This window comes from Lates calcarifer, linkage group LG14 (assembly GCF_001640805.2).
Source record: "Lates calcarifer isolate ASB-BC8 linkage group LG14, TLL_Latcal_v3, whole genome shotgun sequence".
Lineage (NCBI taxonomy): Eukaryota > Metazoa > Chordata > Actinopteri > Centropomidae > Lates > Lates calcarifer.
In genome coordinates this window covers 9,828,997-9,844,513 of record NC_066846.1, presented here as the reverse complement: position 1 = coordinate 9,844,513, position 15,517 = coordinate 9,828,997, and the positions used below count along the sequence as shown (strand labels likewise).

At 40.0% G+C, this 15,517-nt stretch overlaps 2 protein-coding genes and 2 non-coding genes across 6 annotated transcripts; 3 read left to right on the top strand and 1 right to left on the bottom strand.

Annotated features, from left to right (window-relative positions):
• Window positions 1-175: 175 nt before the first annotated feature.
• On the bottom strand, window positions 176-263 carry trnar-ucu (transfer RNA arginine (anticodon UCU)). The gene is given in 2 exon segments: window positions 176-211; window positions 227-263. It is a non-coding gene; the product is annotated as a tRNA-Arg (tRNA).
• A 1,488-nt stretch (window positions 264-1,751) lies between these two features.
• On the top strand, window positions 1,752-10,283 carry coro1b (coronin, actin binding protein, 1B). The gene is given in 13 exon segments (XM_051075563.1): window positions 1,752-2,275; window positions 3,218-3,423; window positions 3,666-3,788; window positions 4,646-4,775; window positions 6,714-6,838; window positions 6,841-6,897; window positions 7,007-7,126; window positions 7,334-7,429; window positions 7,431-7,439; window positions 7,549-7,694; window positions 8,118-8,175; window positions 8,289-8,612; window positions 8,701-10,283. Coding segments are annotated over 12 exon segments (1,515 nt in total). The 5' UTR covers window positions 1,752-2,275; window positions 3,218-3,219; the 3' UTR covers window positions 8,824-10,283.
• A 1,449-nt stretch (window positions 10,284-11,732) lies between these two features.
• On the top strand, window positions 11,733-14,890 carry si:ch211-119e14.1 (retrotransposon-like protein 1). Of its 3 annotated transcripts, XM_051075591.1 has the most exons (5): window positions 11,736-11,863; window positions 11,969-12,059; window positions 12,490-12,598; window positions 12,698-12,841; window positions 13,483-14,890. In XM_051075591.1, exon 5 carries the CDS (start codon window positions 13,485-13,487, stop codon window positions 14,109-14,111), a length of 627 nt encoding a protein of 208 aa, XP_050931548.1. In that variant the 5' UTR covers window positions 11,736-11,863; window positions 11,969-12,059; window positions 12,490-12,598; window positions 12,698-12,841; window positions 13,483-13,484; the 3' UTR covers window positions 14,112-14,890. The 3 variants fall into 3 exon arrangements, with proteins under 3 accessions (XP_050931550.1, XP_050931548.1, XP_050931547.1); XM_051075593.1 differs by lacking the exon at window positions 12,490-12,598 and having other exon boundaries at window positions 11,733-11,863; XM_051075590.1 differs by lacking the exon at window positions 11,736-11,863 and having other exon boundaries at window positions 11,870-12,059.
• A 104-nt stretch (window positions 14,891-14,994) lies between these two features.
• Window positions 14,995-15,066, top strand: trnaa-cgc (transfer RNA alanine (anticodon CGC)). Its single transcript has one exon. It is a non-coding gene; the product is annotated as a tRNA-Ala (tRNA).
• The last annotated feature ends 451 nt before the right edge of the window (window positions 15,067-15,517 follow it).

Sequence of the window (15,517 nt, the reverse complement as noted above, 5' to 3'; positions counted from 1 at the left end):
ACTATCCGGCTAGTTTAGCCAATGTTAGCTTCATTATGTTGCATCATTCATCACTCATGCGCACATGAATATAATTAAAAAATTGTTGGTTAGAATTGATGAAAACCAAGTTTCCCAGCTGAAATCCCGTTGTTGTCACACTCGTTCAAAAAAAAAAAAGCAAATACAAAAAGTGCGACTCCGGTGGGACTCGAACCCACAACCTTTGAATCACTTCATCTAAGCCTAGAAGTCCAATGCGCTATCCATTGCGCCACGGAGCCACCTGTTGCACTAGAAGCACAGGAAAGTATTTAAAGTACTCTGAACAAACAATATTGTCTGAATATTATCAAATGATTTATATTTGTGCACATTTAATTGCACCATACGAACAGCACTCTTGACTTTACAGAAAAGCTTCGTGTGGTGTACTTAATGATCCTGCCATGTCCCATTTTAACCACTGAGTGGCGCCAGAGGACCACAACGAGTTCAACACATCCAGGACTTTTTACTCTACTTTTCGTTGCAATACAAGAATAATGACAAAATATATCACTTTAAAATTGAATATGTTATTACTATACACAAGATGGTGATCCTCTTTATTTATTTATTTGAAATTATTATCAGTATTTTTCTTTTTGGGGGCAGCAAGCAGGTAGCTTTAGGGTTCGAACCCCAGTATAGACGCAGTCCAAAGACGTGCAGGCTAGGTTAACTAAATTGCCCTTAGGTGTGAGTGAAGATGTAAATGGTTATTTGTCTCTATTTGTCCAGGGTGTATCCTTCCTCTCACCCTTATTGACTAGTGCCATGCTCCTTTGATTAAGTGCTTATTACCCTCATCCCCCTTTGGAATTAGTGGAAGCCTGAGTCAAACATGCTCTACTAAATAAAATTTACTTTACTTATTTAAGTTTTGTCACTGTTTTGGTAGCAATATACCAAGAAAAATTCCTCGTAAACTTACTTTGCAATAAAGATCCTTTACTTAGATGAAAGTACTATTACTATACTGTAAAAAATAAAATAAAATAAAATAAATAAAAAATACTTCATTACAAGTAAAGGTCCTGCATTGAAAAAGTTGCCTAGGATAAAAGTAAAAAATAATAATTTATCTAAAGCAGAAATAGGCCCTTTATACATTAATATAGCATATCATTAGATTATTAGTGATGCATAAATGTGAGAGCAGGATTGTTGTTGGTTGAGGTGGAGTTAGTTAACAGCCACATATGATTACTATTTCATTATATATTAATCAGCAACTTGCTGATTAATTTTATATATATTTTATATATATTAATCAGCAAATTGCTGATTATTCTTGATTAATCACTTTATTTTTTCTTATTTGTAAAAAAAAAAAAAAAAATCTGAAAAGTAACTAATCGATTAATCAACTAATCGTTTCAGTTGTTCTTGTATTTATTGTTGGGTAGTTTAATTTAATAAAGCATCATATTTTAAAAGTTTGCCGTGTTTTTTATGCATAAATCTTAATCTATCAAGTAACTGGTAACTAAAGCTGTTGAACAATTGTAGTCAGTACGGGCTACTTTGTTTCATTTGCACCGCTGCAAAAGGCGACACGTTTTCAAAAAATATAGCTTACAAACTGATCTTGTTTCACGCATGCGCACTATGGCGAAGCCGCACACTGACAAATTCATAACTGTTCATTCACTTTGTACATTAAACCTGTTTCATTCTTGGGAAGTTTTTTTTTTTTTTTTTTTTTTTTTTTTTTTTTTGGAGGCGCGTCCATATCCGGTCTAGCAGACCGGGATCTGGATGATAACCCTCTTGACTCCTGCGTGTCTCTGATATATCCTGCCAGGAGCGGAAGTGTCTGGGATTCTGCTCAATCCACATCTCTCCAAAACAGTCGTTTGTAAAGGGAGACCTGGACGAACGCGTACCGTCTGCATCTCTTCCCATACCATCGTCTCCTCGAGTCGGGCCCCATTCAGCGTCGCCGTGCACTAATTTAACGTAGCACGGGACATGCTCCATCAGGTCAGGCTTTTTTACTACGGCACACATGCGTAATTACTGACAAAGCAACGAGGGGGAAGAGCCGAAAAGGCGGTGATAATAATTCGGATGGCTCTTTTATTTCCGACGGATTCGTTATAGGTCTGCGCAATCGACGTGAACGCCTGCCTGGACACAGGAGAGGATTAAGTTACTGCTGCCGGCGGCGGATTATTTTATTGGCCTCCTCCTGTCACGCCCGAGTCTTTGGTGATCCTTTTTCCAATTAAGAACGTCGCTCGAAAGCCAGGTATGCTGTTGTACTCCATAATAATAACCCTGCCGTTTTACTGCAACGTCTTATTGAGATATTAACAACGCGTTAATACACGTCCTTTGTTGCTCCTGTCTAACTGGTAGTTACTCTTTGCAAAACCACATTTTCTTCGTGGGCCTATTGTGTGCAGATGATAATAAGAGCTCTCATTTAAATGGTGTAAGAATGCTGTGCAGCTATCTTGTAACAATAAAACAGGGTGTTCAAAACATAACTATACAATCGGAGCACACAATGTAGCATCACAGACCTACATACCTATGGATGTGTTACAGTCTTGGGCTCTACTTTACACAACACAAAGCATGGCTGTGGAGCAGTTTTATCCCCACAAAGCTCAACTATAGCCTGCTACAGCCTGGATACCTGCTAACATGCAATTTGCTTTGACAACTGTGATGCATTAGGTAGATGGCATATAGAGTTACTGGCTCCCCTCTGCCTCAGCAGCTCCCGAGCGCCCAACCCCCTCACTGCCACAGCATGTTTTGGTTTCAGGCGGATCATGCCCTTTTGTCCACTGGAGCCTGACTGTACTTTTCAGGACAGACTCCCAGTACGAAAGAATTTGCCTGCTGTTTTGACACACACACACCCCGACACACACACACTTTTCTCTCTCAATGACAGTTTAGAGATGTTGAGGATTCACTGAATAAACTGCAGGAGAATAGGATGCATGATGATTATAACTGAATGATTATGAACGACATTGTTCATATGTGTCATTTTATGATAGGTTTTAAATGACTAAAGCCATCATTTTAACAAAGCATGCATAGTTGGGTTATGCCAAGCATTTGGTCCGACTCACACAGACTCAAAAGTACATCAAAACTATGGTTACTACAAGTGTTAGAATATTCTAAATGCTTCTGTCTACCTTAAAAGAACATGTGTTTTTCTCGTCCACAGATATGTCTTTCCGGCGAGGAGTGGTCAGGCAGAGCAAATTCCGCCATGTTTTCGCTCAGGCGTGGAAGGCCGAGCACTGCATCGACGACGTCAGGGTGTCCCGTGTGACGTGGGACAGCCCCCTCTGCGCGGTCAACCCCAAGTTCATCGCCGTTATCATTGAAGCGGGCGGAGGGGGAGCCTTCCTCGTTGTTCCGATAAGCAAGGTCTTACTGTCTCTGCATCACAGTCAGCATCAGATAAACACCAGATCAATATTTTTAAAAGCATCTGTTTCATTTCTTATCTTCCATTCTGCTACTAAAAGCATTTTGTAGTTCCATATACAGCTAATGCATATGCAGCACTTTTATAGTTGCAAAACAAATAGCAGACGAAGTTTACACTTCTGTATTAGGTTAAAAATTCTCCAGCACAGCTCTAACTTTTCCCCACGTTTCCCTCACAGAGCGGCAGAATCGATCAGTCCTGTCCGACAGTTTGTGGCCACGCTGCACCTGTGCTGGACATCCAGTGGTCTCCTCATGACGACAATATCATTGCAAGTGCCTCAGAGGACTGCACAGTGAAGGTAGCTCAACAATCGCGAGGCTTTTCAATGAGCATGCTGGTGGTTTGTGGGACGTTTATCACCACTGGTGTTATCTGCTGTCACATATACCACAGGTTGCCCTGACCACAGCTGTACAGCATAAGTCACTAACAGCTACAGCAAGTTCCTTCTCACTTAAAGGATGAAGTGAGGTCACTGAAGAGCGGTCATGTGTTGTAAATGCCGTCTCATAGGCTCTTTTTTCACTCTGGCTAATAAGATAAAAAAAAAGAACAGATTAGAGAGGCGAAGTGCTCCGTTACTTTCACATTCAGTAAATTCAGAGAATAGTTTGACATTTTGGGAAATGTTATTTCGTTCTTGTTTAAAGCTTGATAAAACTGTATAGTAAATACGAAGCTACAGCAAAGAAACTAGCTTAGTTTAGTGTAGCGTTGAACAAAGAGCAGAAACAGCTAGCTTGACTCTGTCCAAAGGTAACAAATTTCACCTACATACGCCTCTAAAACTCACTATTTAATGTTTTATATCGTGTTTTTTTTTTTATTTTGCACAATAACCAAAGTGTAAAAATAACAATTTGTGGTTTTACGAGAGGTTACATGAAGGGTAGTTACTTCCCAGTGCCTCCAGTCTTTATGCTAGGTTAAGCTAACCATCTCCTGGCTGTAGCTTCATATTTATTGTACAGGCAGTGGTATCAATCATCTCATCTAAAGCTCAGCAAAAATGCGAATAACTGTGTTTCACAAAATGTCAAACCGTTCCCTTTGACTAAGAATACATTCTGTCAGCTAATTTTATGGCATGAAAATTGAAGATATTCTAAATTAGTGTGTGCTGCTTTACCTAAACAAATGTCTGTTGTTTTGTAGGTGTGGCAGATCCCAGATGGGGGCCTGACAAGTCCAATGACTGAGGCCATTGTGACCCTGGAGGGCCACAGTAAAAGAGTGGGCATCCTTGCTTGGCACCCAACTGCCTTCAACATCCTACTAACTGCAGGTAGCGTCATTTAGGGCTTTGTGGTACCCCATATTGGTTGCAAAAAATTGTTGTGACTGAGATTGCTTGATGCTAGACATTACTTTTTTGCGTGTGCACTGTAGAGGGCATGGTTTACAAATTAAGCTGTATGTCCATGTGGTTTACTTGTTATTTTAAATACATTTACATTAAAAAAAACAATGATCTAAAAGGGCAGGCCAGAAAAATGACATATAGCTACCTGTTTGTAAATAGTGAGAGTTGAAGAACCGCTCTAATCTTACTGTGCTGGTGTTCAGTGACAGCCAGTTCAAATACTACTGCATTATACAAGCAAGGAATTGGATTTCAGCAATTCATACCATGCAGTGCAAGTTTAAAGGAGAATGTGATTAACCTGAAAAATGATTACACTTCACTGCAACGGCACTGGATTTTGTTTCATTTGGCAAATATGCTATGTCAACATGTGTATCCTAGCACATTAGCAAGCAATTTGAGGTAGCCTTTTATGTAAAATTTATGTTAACGAATGGCTTTGTGAACTGTTGTGCTCTGTTATTGCATGCTCATGAGAGTGCATATGATTTATATTGCATCACTTTCCAATTAACTTACAAGTAGGTGCCTTACTTCTGTTAATCGAGAGGCCACAGAGATATATTGCCGAACCACAGTGATGTTTTTACCATTTACAAAACCAACACAATAGACAAATCTGGAAAACCAAGTAGTAATTTTTCATAAAATTAAGGAAAAAAAACTCACTAACAGGCTGGTCTGACTTTTCCATACAGCTGCTGCTTAGTCTTAAAACACCTTCACTCAAATAAACAGAGGAAAACAATATCAAGCCCTAAAAACCTGGTTCAAATCTCAAGTATTCTCTCTGTGGCATTAAAATTTATGACAAAAAAATAACAACCAAAGTTAAAGTTTGGAAAAATACATGTTTATCAACAACAACTAAAACAGTCAGAAATTAGCTTATCTCCTGCAGGGCTGTGTGGGTGTGGTGTGGCTTGGTTAAATTGGACTGACAGTGGCCTGGTTAACATAAGCAAATAAACCACCAACTGTTGTCAGATTTGTATTTCAAATGTTGCTTAATCCTTACTGGTGCACAGAGTTACATGATATCACCTTATTACGACTGAGCTCTACCTGCTTCAAACCACCAAACTGTTCAGATGTTGTCAGAAAATAGTGTAATGTCTTAGGATTTTATAAGAAGCTGAATGAGAAAACTGTGTTTTCAACCCACACCTACAAACTCTTAAAGGTAATGCATCAGCATTACACACTGAACACATTAAAAATCACAGAATGGTAAATAACAGATATGGCAGTTTTGGAAATTAGTTCTGCCACTCTGGAACATTGCTCTATTTTGGCTCTTTATATCGTCTGTTGGCATCAAGGAGGAGCCTGCAGATATGGTTAGCCAGTGAACCAGGTGCCATCATGCCCCATATTTGCATACAGGCACACACATACAGTCTATTCATTCACATACTGAGAGAGTGAAAAACAGATCTAAGAGCCAAAACACAACAGTGCAGTCACAGCTATAAAATAGAGAGCTTAATGGTCAATATATTAATCAGCCCAAAGGAGTTATCTTTACAGTAAGGTAAATATATCTCCACTCAGGCTTCAGATGTCTTGTGTCTTGTCTATAAAAATAGCACTTTATAAACCCAGCAGATCAGTCAGGTCACAAGGCGCCAATCTCCTTTATGTTCTTTCACTCAGAATTCATGGACTTAAAGGATTGAATAGCCTGCTTCCTGAACTTAAAACTTAAAATCCTATAAAGCGCCTTGAACTGCTGCTGAATTGGTGCAATATGATGCAATTAAAACAAACTTGAACTTTAATGGTGAGCATTTTTCCTCTATTATGAACTAGCATCACTACATTGCATGTTGCCTCTCTCTCTCTTTCTCTCCTCAGGCTGTGATAATGTCATATGTGTGTGGAACGTGGGGACAGGGGAGCTCGTGTACCAGCTGAGTGATGCCCATCCAGACCTGATCTACAGTGTCAGCTGGAACAAGGATGGCAGTGCTGTCTGCACCTGTCTGCAAAGATCAAGGCCCTGCGTGTCATCGACCCACGAAGAGGCACCGTGCTCAAGGTGATTGAATATTTGCAGAGCATGCAGATGTTTACAGAAGAGGTTATACAAGCTGCTGACAGTGAAGTAATGGTGCTGCATTATCTTTTGACTCTAATTGTTCTCCTAGGTGAAAGAGAAGGTCCATGATGGTACCAGGCCTATGAGAGCAGTGTTCCTCTCAGATGGGAAGATCCTGACCACAGGCTTCAGCCGTATGAGCGAGAGACAGCTGGCATTGTGGGATACGGTAAGTCTCCTGTGTTACAGGTATCCCCAGATATTACATCCATATTGGAAAATTCTGCTGCACGCAACTTAGAGTCAGTGCAAATGGCCAGTCCCAGTGCAGGAAATAGTATTCCTGATATTTAGCAAGGCTGAAAGCAGAGGTCGGGGTGGATGTACATTTGTAAGCAATTGAAATATCAAATAAATGGGTATTGTTGTCTTCCAGAAAGATCTGTCTGAGCCTATGGCTGTACAAGAAATGGATACAAGTAACGGAGTTCTTCTACCCTTTTATGACCCTGACACAAACATGGTTTACCTAGTGTGGGAAGGTATGAGCCCTGGATTGTATGACAAACACTCAGCTGGTAATGTTTTGTTTTATTTTCCATTTACATTTTGATGCACTCATCTCCATTTTGTTCATCTTCTGGTTTTCAGGGGGACTGTACCATCCGGTATTTTGAGGTGACAGATGAATCCCCCTATGTTCACTTCCTCAATTTATACAGCAGCAAGGAGCCTCAGAGAGGGGCCGGCTTTATTAGTAAAAGAGGCGTGGATGTCAACAAGTGTGAAATTGCCAGGTAAGTAACTCTTCTTATCAACAAATTCAATGAAAAGACAAACACCTGTGTTGCCAAATCCTGATATATCTCATTCATCTGTGCCAGAGAGCTCCATTGTTGTCCATAGACAAGTAAAAACACATTATTGAGCCATAGTGTTGTTCTTAGTGACATGTCATTCAGTATCATGAACATGGGCACTGCAGTTTATTTTTAATCAATCTAACATGCACCTTTCTGCTGCCCTACATATTCATGAGTGGACCAATCGTGTTCTAATCACATCTAAAAATAGAAACATAAAAAAACATATGCACTATTTGTTCCTGTTTGGGCAACAGACACTCAGAGAGTCTTTAAAAACAGACTAACACATTGTTGGTTTTGTGTGTGGTTTTTTTTTTTTGTAAACAAGGCTTGTAATTTCTTGCTCTTTTGTAGGTTCTACAAACTGCATGAAAGGAAAGTGGAGCCCATCTCTATGACTGTACCACGGAAGGTAAGACCTTTAGCAATTTTAAAAAGAACTCATTTGTATGACTTACTTTTCAAAAATAAAATTGTAAGTGAGCATTAAAAACACTTCACCGTGTCTACATCTTGCCTCCACAGTCAGATCTGTTCCAGGGAGACCTTTACCCGGACACAGCCAGCTTGGAGCCGGCTCTCCTGGCTGACGAATGGATCGCCGGGCAGGATGCACCGCCGCTCTTGGTCTCCCTAAGCGGTGGGTACACGGCTCCTCCATCCAAGCACAGAGACACCCTGAGGAGCAAGCCCAAGCTTGTCTCACAGGATTCTGGGACCGGGGCCGCCCCGGCTTCCACTCCTACACCTACACCTACCTCTGCTGCCAAGGAGACGGAAGAGGAAGCGCCACAGCCACGAGTAGCCACAAGAGAGACAGATGGGAATACTGAGAGGCCGAAGAGAGAGGTGAGTGGGTAGAATGAGACATACTGACCTTACTAATGTGTTTCATGCTCTGAGTTGTTTTTTTGACTTGTTCCGTCTCTCCTGCAAGGATGACATTTTGAACGAGCTGTTGGCAGAGATGAAGGCTTTACGCGCCGTCGTGCTCGCTCAGAGTCAGCGAATCGAGTTGCTGGAGAGGCAGCTGGCCCGGATTGAAGATGGGGACGTATGAGGAGGCAGGAGATCCACTACATTCAGAGGGGCATTCTTACTAAACCCATAGACCATAGCCTTACTAGAATCAACTGTACCTTAAGCTGTGTGAGTGGGAGAATGTAGTGTAGTGTAGCAACTAACTGTGAATCACAGTGGCTTACAACCAGGTCAACTATTGCAAAGAAAACAAGACCACAGTTTGTTTCTGCAGTTGTTTTCCAGATTGTGGTTGAGAACAGGGCATCATCTGCATAGAGTGAAATTTAACAGTGAGATAATGTTTGGTTTTATATATGAAGGAATATTGTAGCAGCTATCTGGTGGTGCATATTGTGCAGCTGTGAGCTTTGCAAAATCCATGTTTTAATTTTGAAGGGCTTTGAGGGAATTACAGTGGAACCATTGCCTCAAATTAATGCACAAAATAAGAACAAACAGCATTATATTAAAGCAAATGAAGGCTGACTTTCTATAGCAAAGCGATTAAGTACCTCTAATATGTTTTTTTTCCTCTGACGCACAGACAAATGTAAGCATTAGGGCTATTTAATCAGGTAGTTAAAGCTGCTAAACTGTGATGTCACATCAGACCCCCACTTGTTAACTCATTGTGTAACTTGTGCTTTGTTTCACTACTTCATTATAGGACGCCTTGAATAAGGTTAACGGTAGGAATAAATCAAGACCCTGACGGAGAGAACTGGGTGAATGGTAGCTGACAAAGTATAGCTAAATATTTATGTGTAACGTAATTCTGTGTAGTCTTTGCAGTCAATGAAAAGGTAACACTTGTGATTTTGTACCTCATGTTGTCAGAGTTTCTGTGACATCACGAGGTGAAATATTTGTCCACATTATCATTAAGATATAACACACAGAAATGCTTGTCTCTTTACCTTATTTTGACGTGTGGCTGCGGTATCACATGCCCCCTAAAGAACCAGGATCTTTGCTGAGTATTTAGAAGGGCAGTAAACTTTACACTTTTTAGTAAAAGCTGTCAGACAAAATGGAAGTTGCCCAGTGGACACAGGACAGTTTCTGCACACACAAATACAATCTTAACACTACTGACAGTGCAGTCTCACTGAAACTCTCCTCACTTCAAAGTATCTGCAGCCACAAGAAAGAGGAAGTTAGAATGAAATGTGGAACATTTTCTACAGTTTGCAAATGCATTTGTATTGGTGTTAAATGATGGAAAGCTCTTTTCAATTTTTTATTATTATTATTATTATTATTTTAGTTTTGTGTTTTTTGCCCTTACATGTAGAGGCACTTATCTGTTACCTGTCGACCAGTCAGTTATAGTGCGACAATGGTACATTCCACATCAAACTAATCCCTTTATTACTTTAATTGTAATTTATATTTCTTTATTCACTGACCTCTTAACACTAACTGTAAAACCAGTAGCATTTTACAGAAGACTACATTGTAAAAACTCAATAAACATTCATTCCTCCTTTGTATTAACTGAATGGCTTTTTATTTACACTGCAAAATGCTCTGTTCATGATCATATATTTGTGGTATTTGCGGGTATTTCAAGGTCAAGTTGCGTTTGTATTGTGTAGCCATACTATATATTGAGTGCACTGACTATGTGCCAAGCAGCTGCTGTTTTAACAGTAACACACAGTATGCACACACAAAAAAACACCCTGCCTTCATAAAGTATGCAACACCCTTGAGATTTCTCACATATTTGCTTTTCATGGAACATGAGATGGTCACTTCATGACGGAACTACAGACTTTATTTGCTGTTTTGAAGCATTGCACATCTCAAATCTGCCGTGTATGAATCATGAACGATGGTGGCGCTGTTGTTTTCTGTTTTGTAGCAGTAAAGACCATTAGACAAAATGGAAAGTTAGAAGGATGCAAATCTCAGCAAAGCCTCAAGGAGAAAAGGCTTCAAAACTGCAAAATGAAAAACTCAAATTAGGGTGACACTCAATAAACAGTAGGTTCTGCTTCAGTCGAATCCCAGAACTCAAACCAAGAAATCTATCGAGTGACAAGACAGTTGATCTAGCTGCTATACATCTAAGCATACCAACCTAAAGCTCATTTCTAGTTAAAAGTGGCAGAGACATCAAGGGACTGTATACTGTAACTATCAATTGTCTAAGTCAAAAAACACAAAATACAAGATGATGTGAAAACAAAATAAGGACATAATAAAAGATCATGTGGAGGTTCAGCAACACCTTGTAACTCAAAAAAAAAAAGTTTTTTAATTGGGCCTTAAACTGTGAAATATTAACACTGCTGTCACTCTCTCTGTCACTCTATCTCTAAATTAAAAATAATTGGAGACCAGACAGTTGTGTTTATGTCCCCCCATGGAAAATACAGTGCAAAATTACAGTACAGATAGCAGTCTTTGCTGGGTGCAGGGGCTGTGGGTGCCATAGCCACATGCAAAAACAGGATGTGGCTGACTTGTTTCACATTCAGGCACTGTGTGCAGCTTTTGAACTTGCTGCATACTTTTGATAGTTTCAAATCTTGCAACTACAGCAGTAGTGTGTAATAATAACCTAAATATTTTGTTGCTGAAATAAAAGATTTATCTGGACCACAGTTTAGTGTCTTGGGTTCATGGGACACTCACTCTTTCAGTGTGTTTCTAAAAACGAAGTAGAAAATTTAGAATTTTTGGATTTTATAGTTTTTTTTTTTTACAACCTTTACTTCTGCTGCCTTTTAAGGAGCTGTTACTATATCTGCAATGGCAGAAGTGACAGAACAAGGTTGAAATATGTCACAGGAAACAAATACTTTATCATGTACATTTCCTGTATTTTCAGTACACACGGTAAAGAGTATGTGTTTTCTTAAAATGTGCTCAATGTGTGATGCATAATTTAACCTGCACCTGTGCTGCTAAAAGTCATAGAAGTCAGTGAATTCAAAAATTCAAATTAGCATGTCTTCCTCTTTCCATAAATAATCTGACATCTTTTTGACTGCACTCTCCACCACACCCTGCTTGATTTTCGTCTCTAATCTGTGTTCTCACCCCAACTCAGCCTCCACCTTCCACAAGTGAGTTTCAGCTACAGCTCGCCTTCACCGCATTTCACCATTGCACCAACCCCTCTCGCGTTTTTGTCTCTCCTCCTCACTTGTGCACTCTCACACTTTTCAAAGGTACCCTAAATGTCACCAGTCAGTCCCACACTAGTCTTCGTGTTCTCGTGCTGTCTGGCTCCTCGGACGTTATCTCCTGCTCACAACTTTGGTGAGTTTTTCACACTTTATTTCCTTTCTTGTTGATACTTTGAATAGCTTCTTCACTCATTTTTGCTGCATCCTTTTTTTTTTTGTCTTTTTTTTAAACTAAATACCTCATGTCTTGTTTGCCCTTCACTACATTTATAGCTCCATACATATGATCTTAATATCTCAGATTTTAAACTTATCTAACCTTTATTTAATGTACTATACATGTGAATTGGTTTAATCACCACAGCACTGCAGATATTCATTCACCTCTCAGTCAGTTTATTAGTCATATATTTAACCTGTAATTCCATCTTTAGTATATCTACCTTCATTTTTAACTTACTGTTGTAATGGTTTAATGTCTGATCTCAGCCTGCTCAGCCATGACTTAAAAAGTTTCCTCCTACAGCGCGTTTACTGATGCTGTCTGATTATCACTTTGACAGGAAACCAACAATGCTGTGAGCAGTCTGCTAGCTTCCTGTCATTCCAGCGCAGATAGTTTTAAAGTCAAACAAGCTAAAGGCAATACAGACTTCCTGTTATACCTCCAGCGTATGTACATATTATAATTTCTTTTTTTCTTGAGATGATAGCGTATTATAAAGGCATTTAATGTAAAATTAAATTGTTTTTTTGTTTGTTTTTTTCTAGATCCTGAATGTAAATGTGCCAATGGATCTCCCTCTCATGAAAACTTCACAGCTGCTTTGAAAGTGCAAGACCTTATAATCAGCCTGTTAACTCTGTGGCCGACCCAGTGGATTTTTTCTATTCAACAGGAAATTTACTAAAGAGGTACCGTACATTTCTGAGTTTCATCAGACTCAGTATTATGGGATTTATGGCTTGATAAAAATGTGAGGACTTGTGGTTCTCTAGGAGAGAAGAAGCGGTGAATTCAAACTTGGTTCAAACCGCCTATATAATGTTTAGTTTCAGTGTCAACCAGCTCTCAGTCTGCTCCAGGTAAAACTGGGACAGTGCCACAGCAAACATGTTTATCCACAGAAAAATGCCTGAAATTTAGACTTAAGGTGTTTTATGACAAACCACACCCATGCAGCACCAAAGTACGAGCTCAGAGCTAAAGATATGGTTATTTGCTTATTTCCCCGTAGAGTTAGATGAGTAGGTCATAAAAAGCAGCCACCTGACTCTGTCTGAAGGTCACAAAATCAACCAGCCATCAACTCTGTTTCCCACAGTTTCCATGGTTTACGCTTGGCTAAGCTAACTGACTGCTGGCTACATATTTACTGTACAGATGTGAAAATACAGCTGATTTTCTCACCTAACTCTCAGCACGAAAGCAAATAAGTGCATTACCTCAAGTTATTCATTTACAAGACAGCCACACATTCATTTAAATTAATAATTCCCACTGTCCAATGGATGACATGCTAACTCAGTGAGCCTTTTCTCTCTCTTCAATCCAGGCATGGATTCTGGCAGCTCCACTAAGACTGTCCTGGTCCTTTTCTTTTGCCTAGTAGGCCTGATTTTTTTGCTGATCTTCTTGTACAAGAAGTTGAACAAAGAGGCTAATGGAGAATACACCATCCGTCGCATGGTTTATAAGGAAGGAGGGGTCAGGGACCGGGTGAGGGGCGCAGCATTAGCTCTGGAGACACGTCTCGGAGTCCAGATATGGCCTCGAGGTGATTCAGAGGAGGATGGAGAGGAAATGCAGGAGGTCCAGGATGAGGAGGGACAGGTGGAGGAGGGCGGGAGCCAGGGGAGCGACAGCGAGAGAGAAGACCAGGATGAGGACGAGGAGGAGGAGGAGGGGAATAATGGGGAGCACTGTAGCAAGACAGAGGGAAAAGGAGATGACACCCCAGCTGATAACACAAGTGTGGAGGGTTCGGAGCCAGATGAGGAGACCAGGCTAACGGACAAGCCAGAGGCAAAGGAAGAGGAGGAGAAGAGGGAGGAGAAAGTAGGAGAAGGGGCAGGTAAAGGGGAAGCAAGTGGAGGGGCTGGACTGTTGATAGACCTAAAGCAGTTCTCTGGAAGTGCCATCTGGTCTGAAGAAGGTGAGGGTAAGGATGTGACTGCACTGTGAGTACAGAAATATGAAATACAAAAAAGGAAATAGGAGAAGCCTTCTGACAGGAATACAATTTTGATGTAGAAATACCTATAAAACATCCATCTTGTGTACATTTTTAATTACAGAATGCAAACTAAAAAAAAAAAAAAACCTAGACACAATAAAGAAAATGGCAGCTGTGGCCATGGTCTGAATTCCACTTCCTGTTGAGGCATTGTGATAGAAGGCTGATGAATGAAGCTGTTGAAGGTTTACTTTCTTTATTGTAAAACTGACTCAGTCAGTTAAGAAATTAAACTTTGTATTATTGTGTCAGCCTGTTGCATGCCGTGTATTGTGAAGTGTAGCGTATGTTTTTTATGTTTACGCTTTAATTTTTTCTTTATTATACTGTAAAAATAAAAACAGAAAAATAAAAACAGACTTTAATGTGTTCTTTTTCAATTAATCTATTAATTTGAAAAACATCACCTTTGACCCTGGGAATATGTTTTTTTCATTATTTTTCCCTGCATATAATGGACCAAATGACTAATTGAGCAGGCAATTAGCAAATTATCACTAATGAAATGAACAGTTAGTTACAGTCTTGGTCATATCACTGTAGGTAGGAGTTAAACTTTCCATTAAGTGACATTTCAGAAAAGGTGGTAATGCTACATAGTTGCCTAAAGTGTGGTTTTATGAAAAGTTCAACATCAGTCACACAGTGTATTAAATGTATAACATAACTGTAACATTAAGTTCTGTATATGTATAATGTTTGACATGACAAATAAACTTTTTTTTTTTTTTTTATATTAGCACTGCCTTTTATTGAAGTCAACTTAACCCGAGTAATATACAACCTCAGTGTTTGGTATGAGACTGTAATGTAATGCTGATTTCAACCAATGGGGATGTAGCTCAGTGGTAGAGCGCGTGCTTCGCATGTATGAGGTCCCGGGTTCAATCCCCGGCATCTCCAGAGGTTTTATTTATGCTTCTTTTCCTTTACAAAAAGAAAAAAACACACATCGCAACAGCTGCTGAATGTGTTAATTAACATGAAACAGAAACGACAGCTCAGCACACACTTCCATACCTCAACACAACGAACAGTTAAGTGTGTATGACACGAGAGTCGCTCGTGATTGGCCAAACGGAGCACTTGCTCGAATCTGATTGGGCGTGGGAGGTCTTCGAGGCGTGGGCGTGTTCACGCACGCGAGTGTCAAACATTTTATTTTTCGCCGGCTGAATAATTTTCAGCTGGGGGTGAGAGTCACTCGATCGAGACAGAATGGGAGAGCCGAGAAGTAAACCCTGAGTCGAGGTAGACGAAGCACTGGGTGTAGTGACACATTTATCAGAACAATTATGTAACCAGAAACCCCGGGATTCTACCTCGAGACTGAAGACATCCTCACACTGACAAA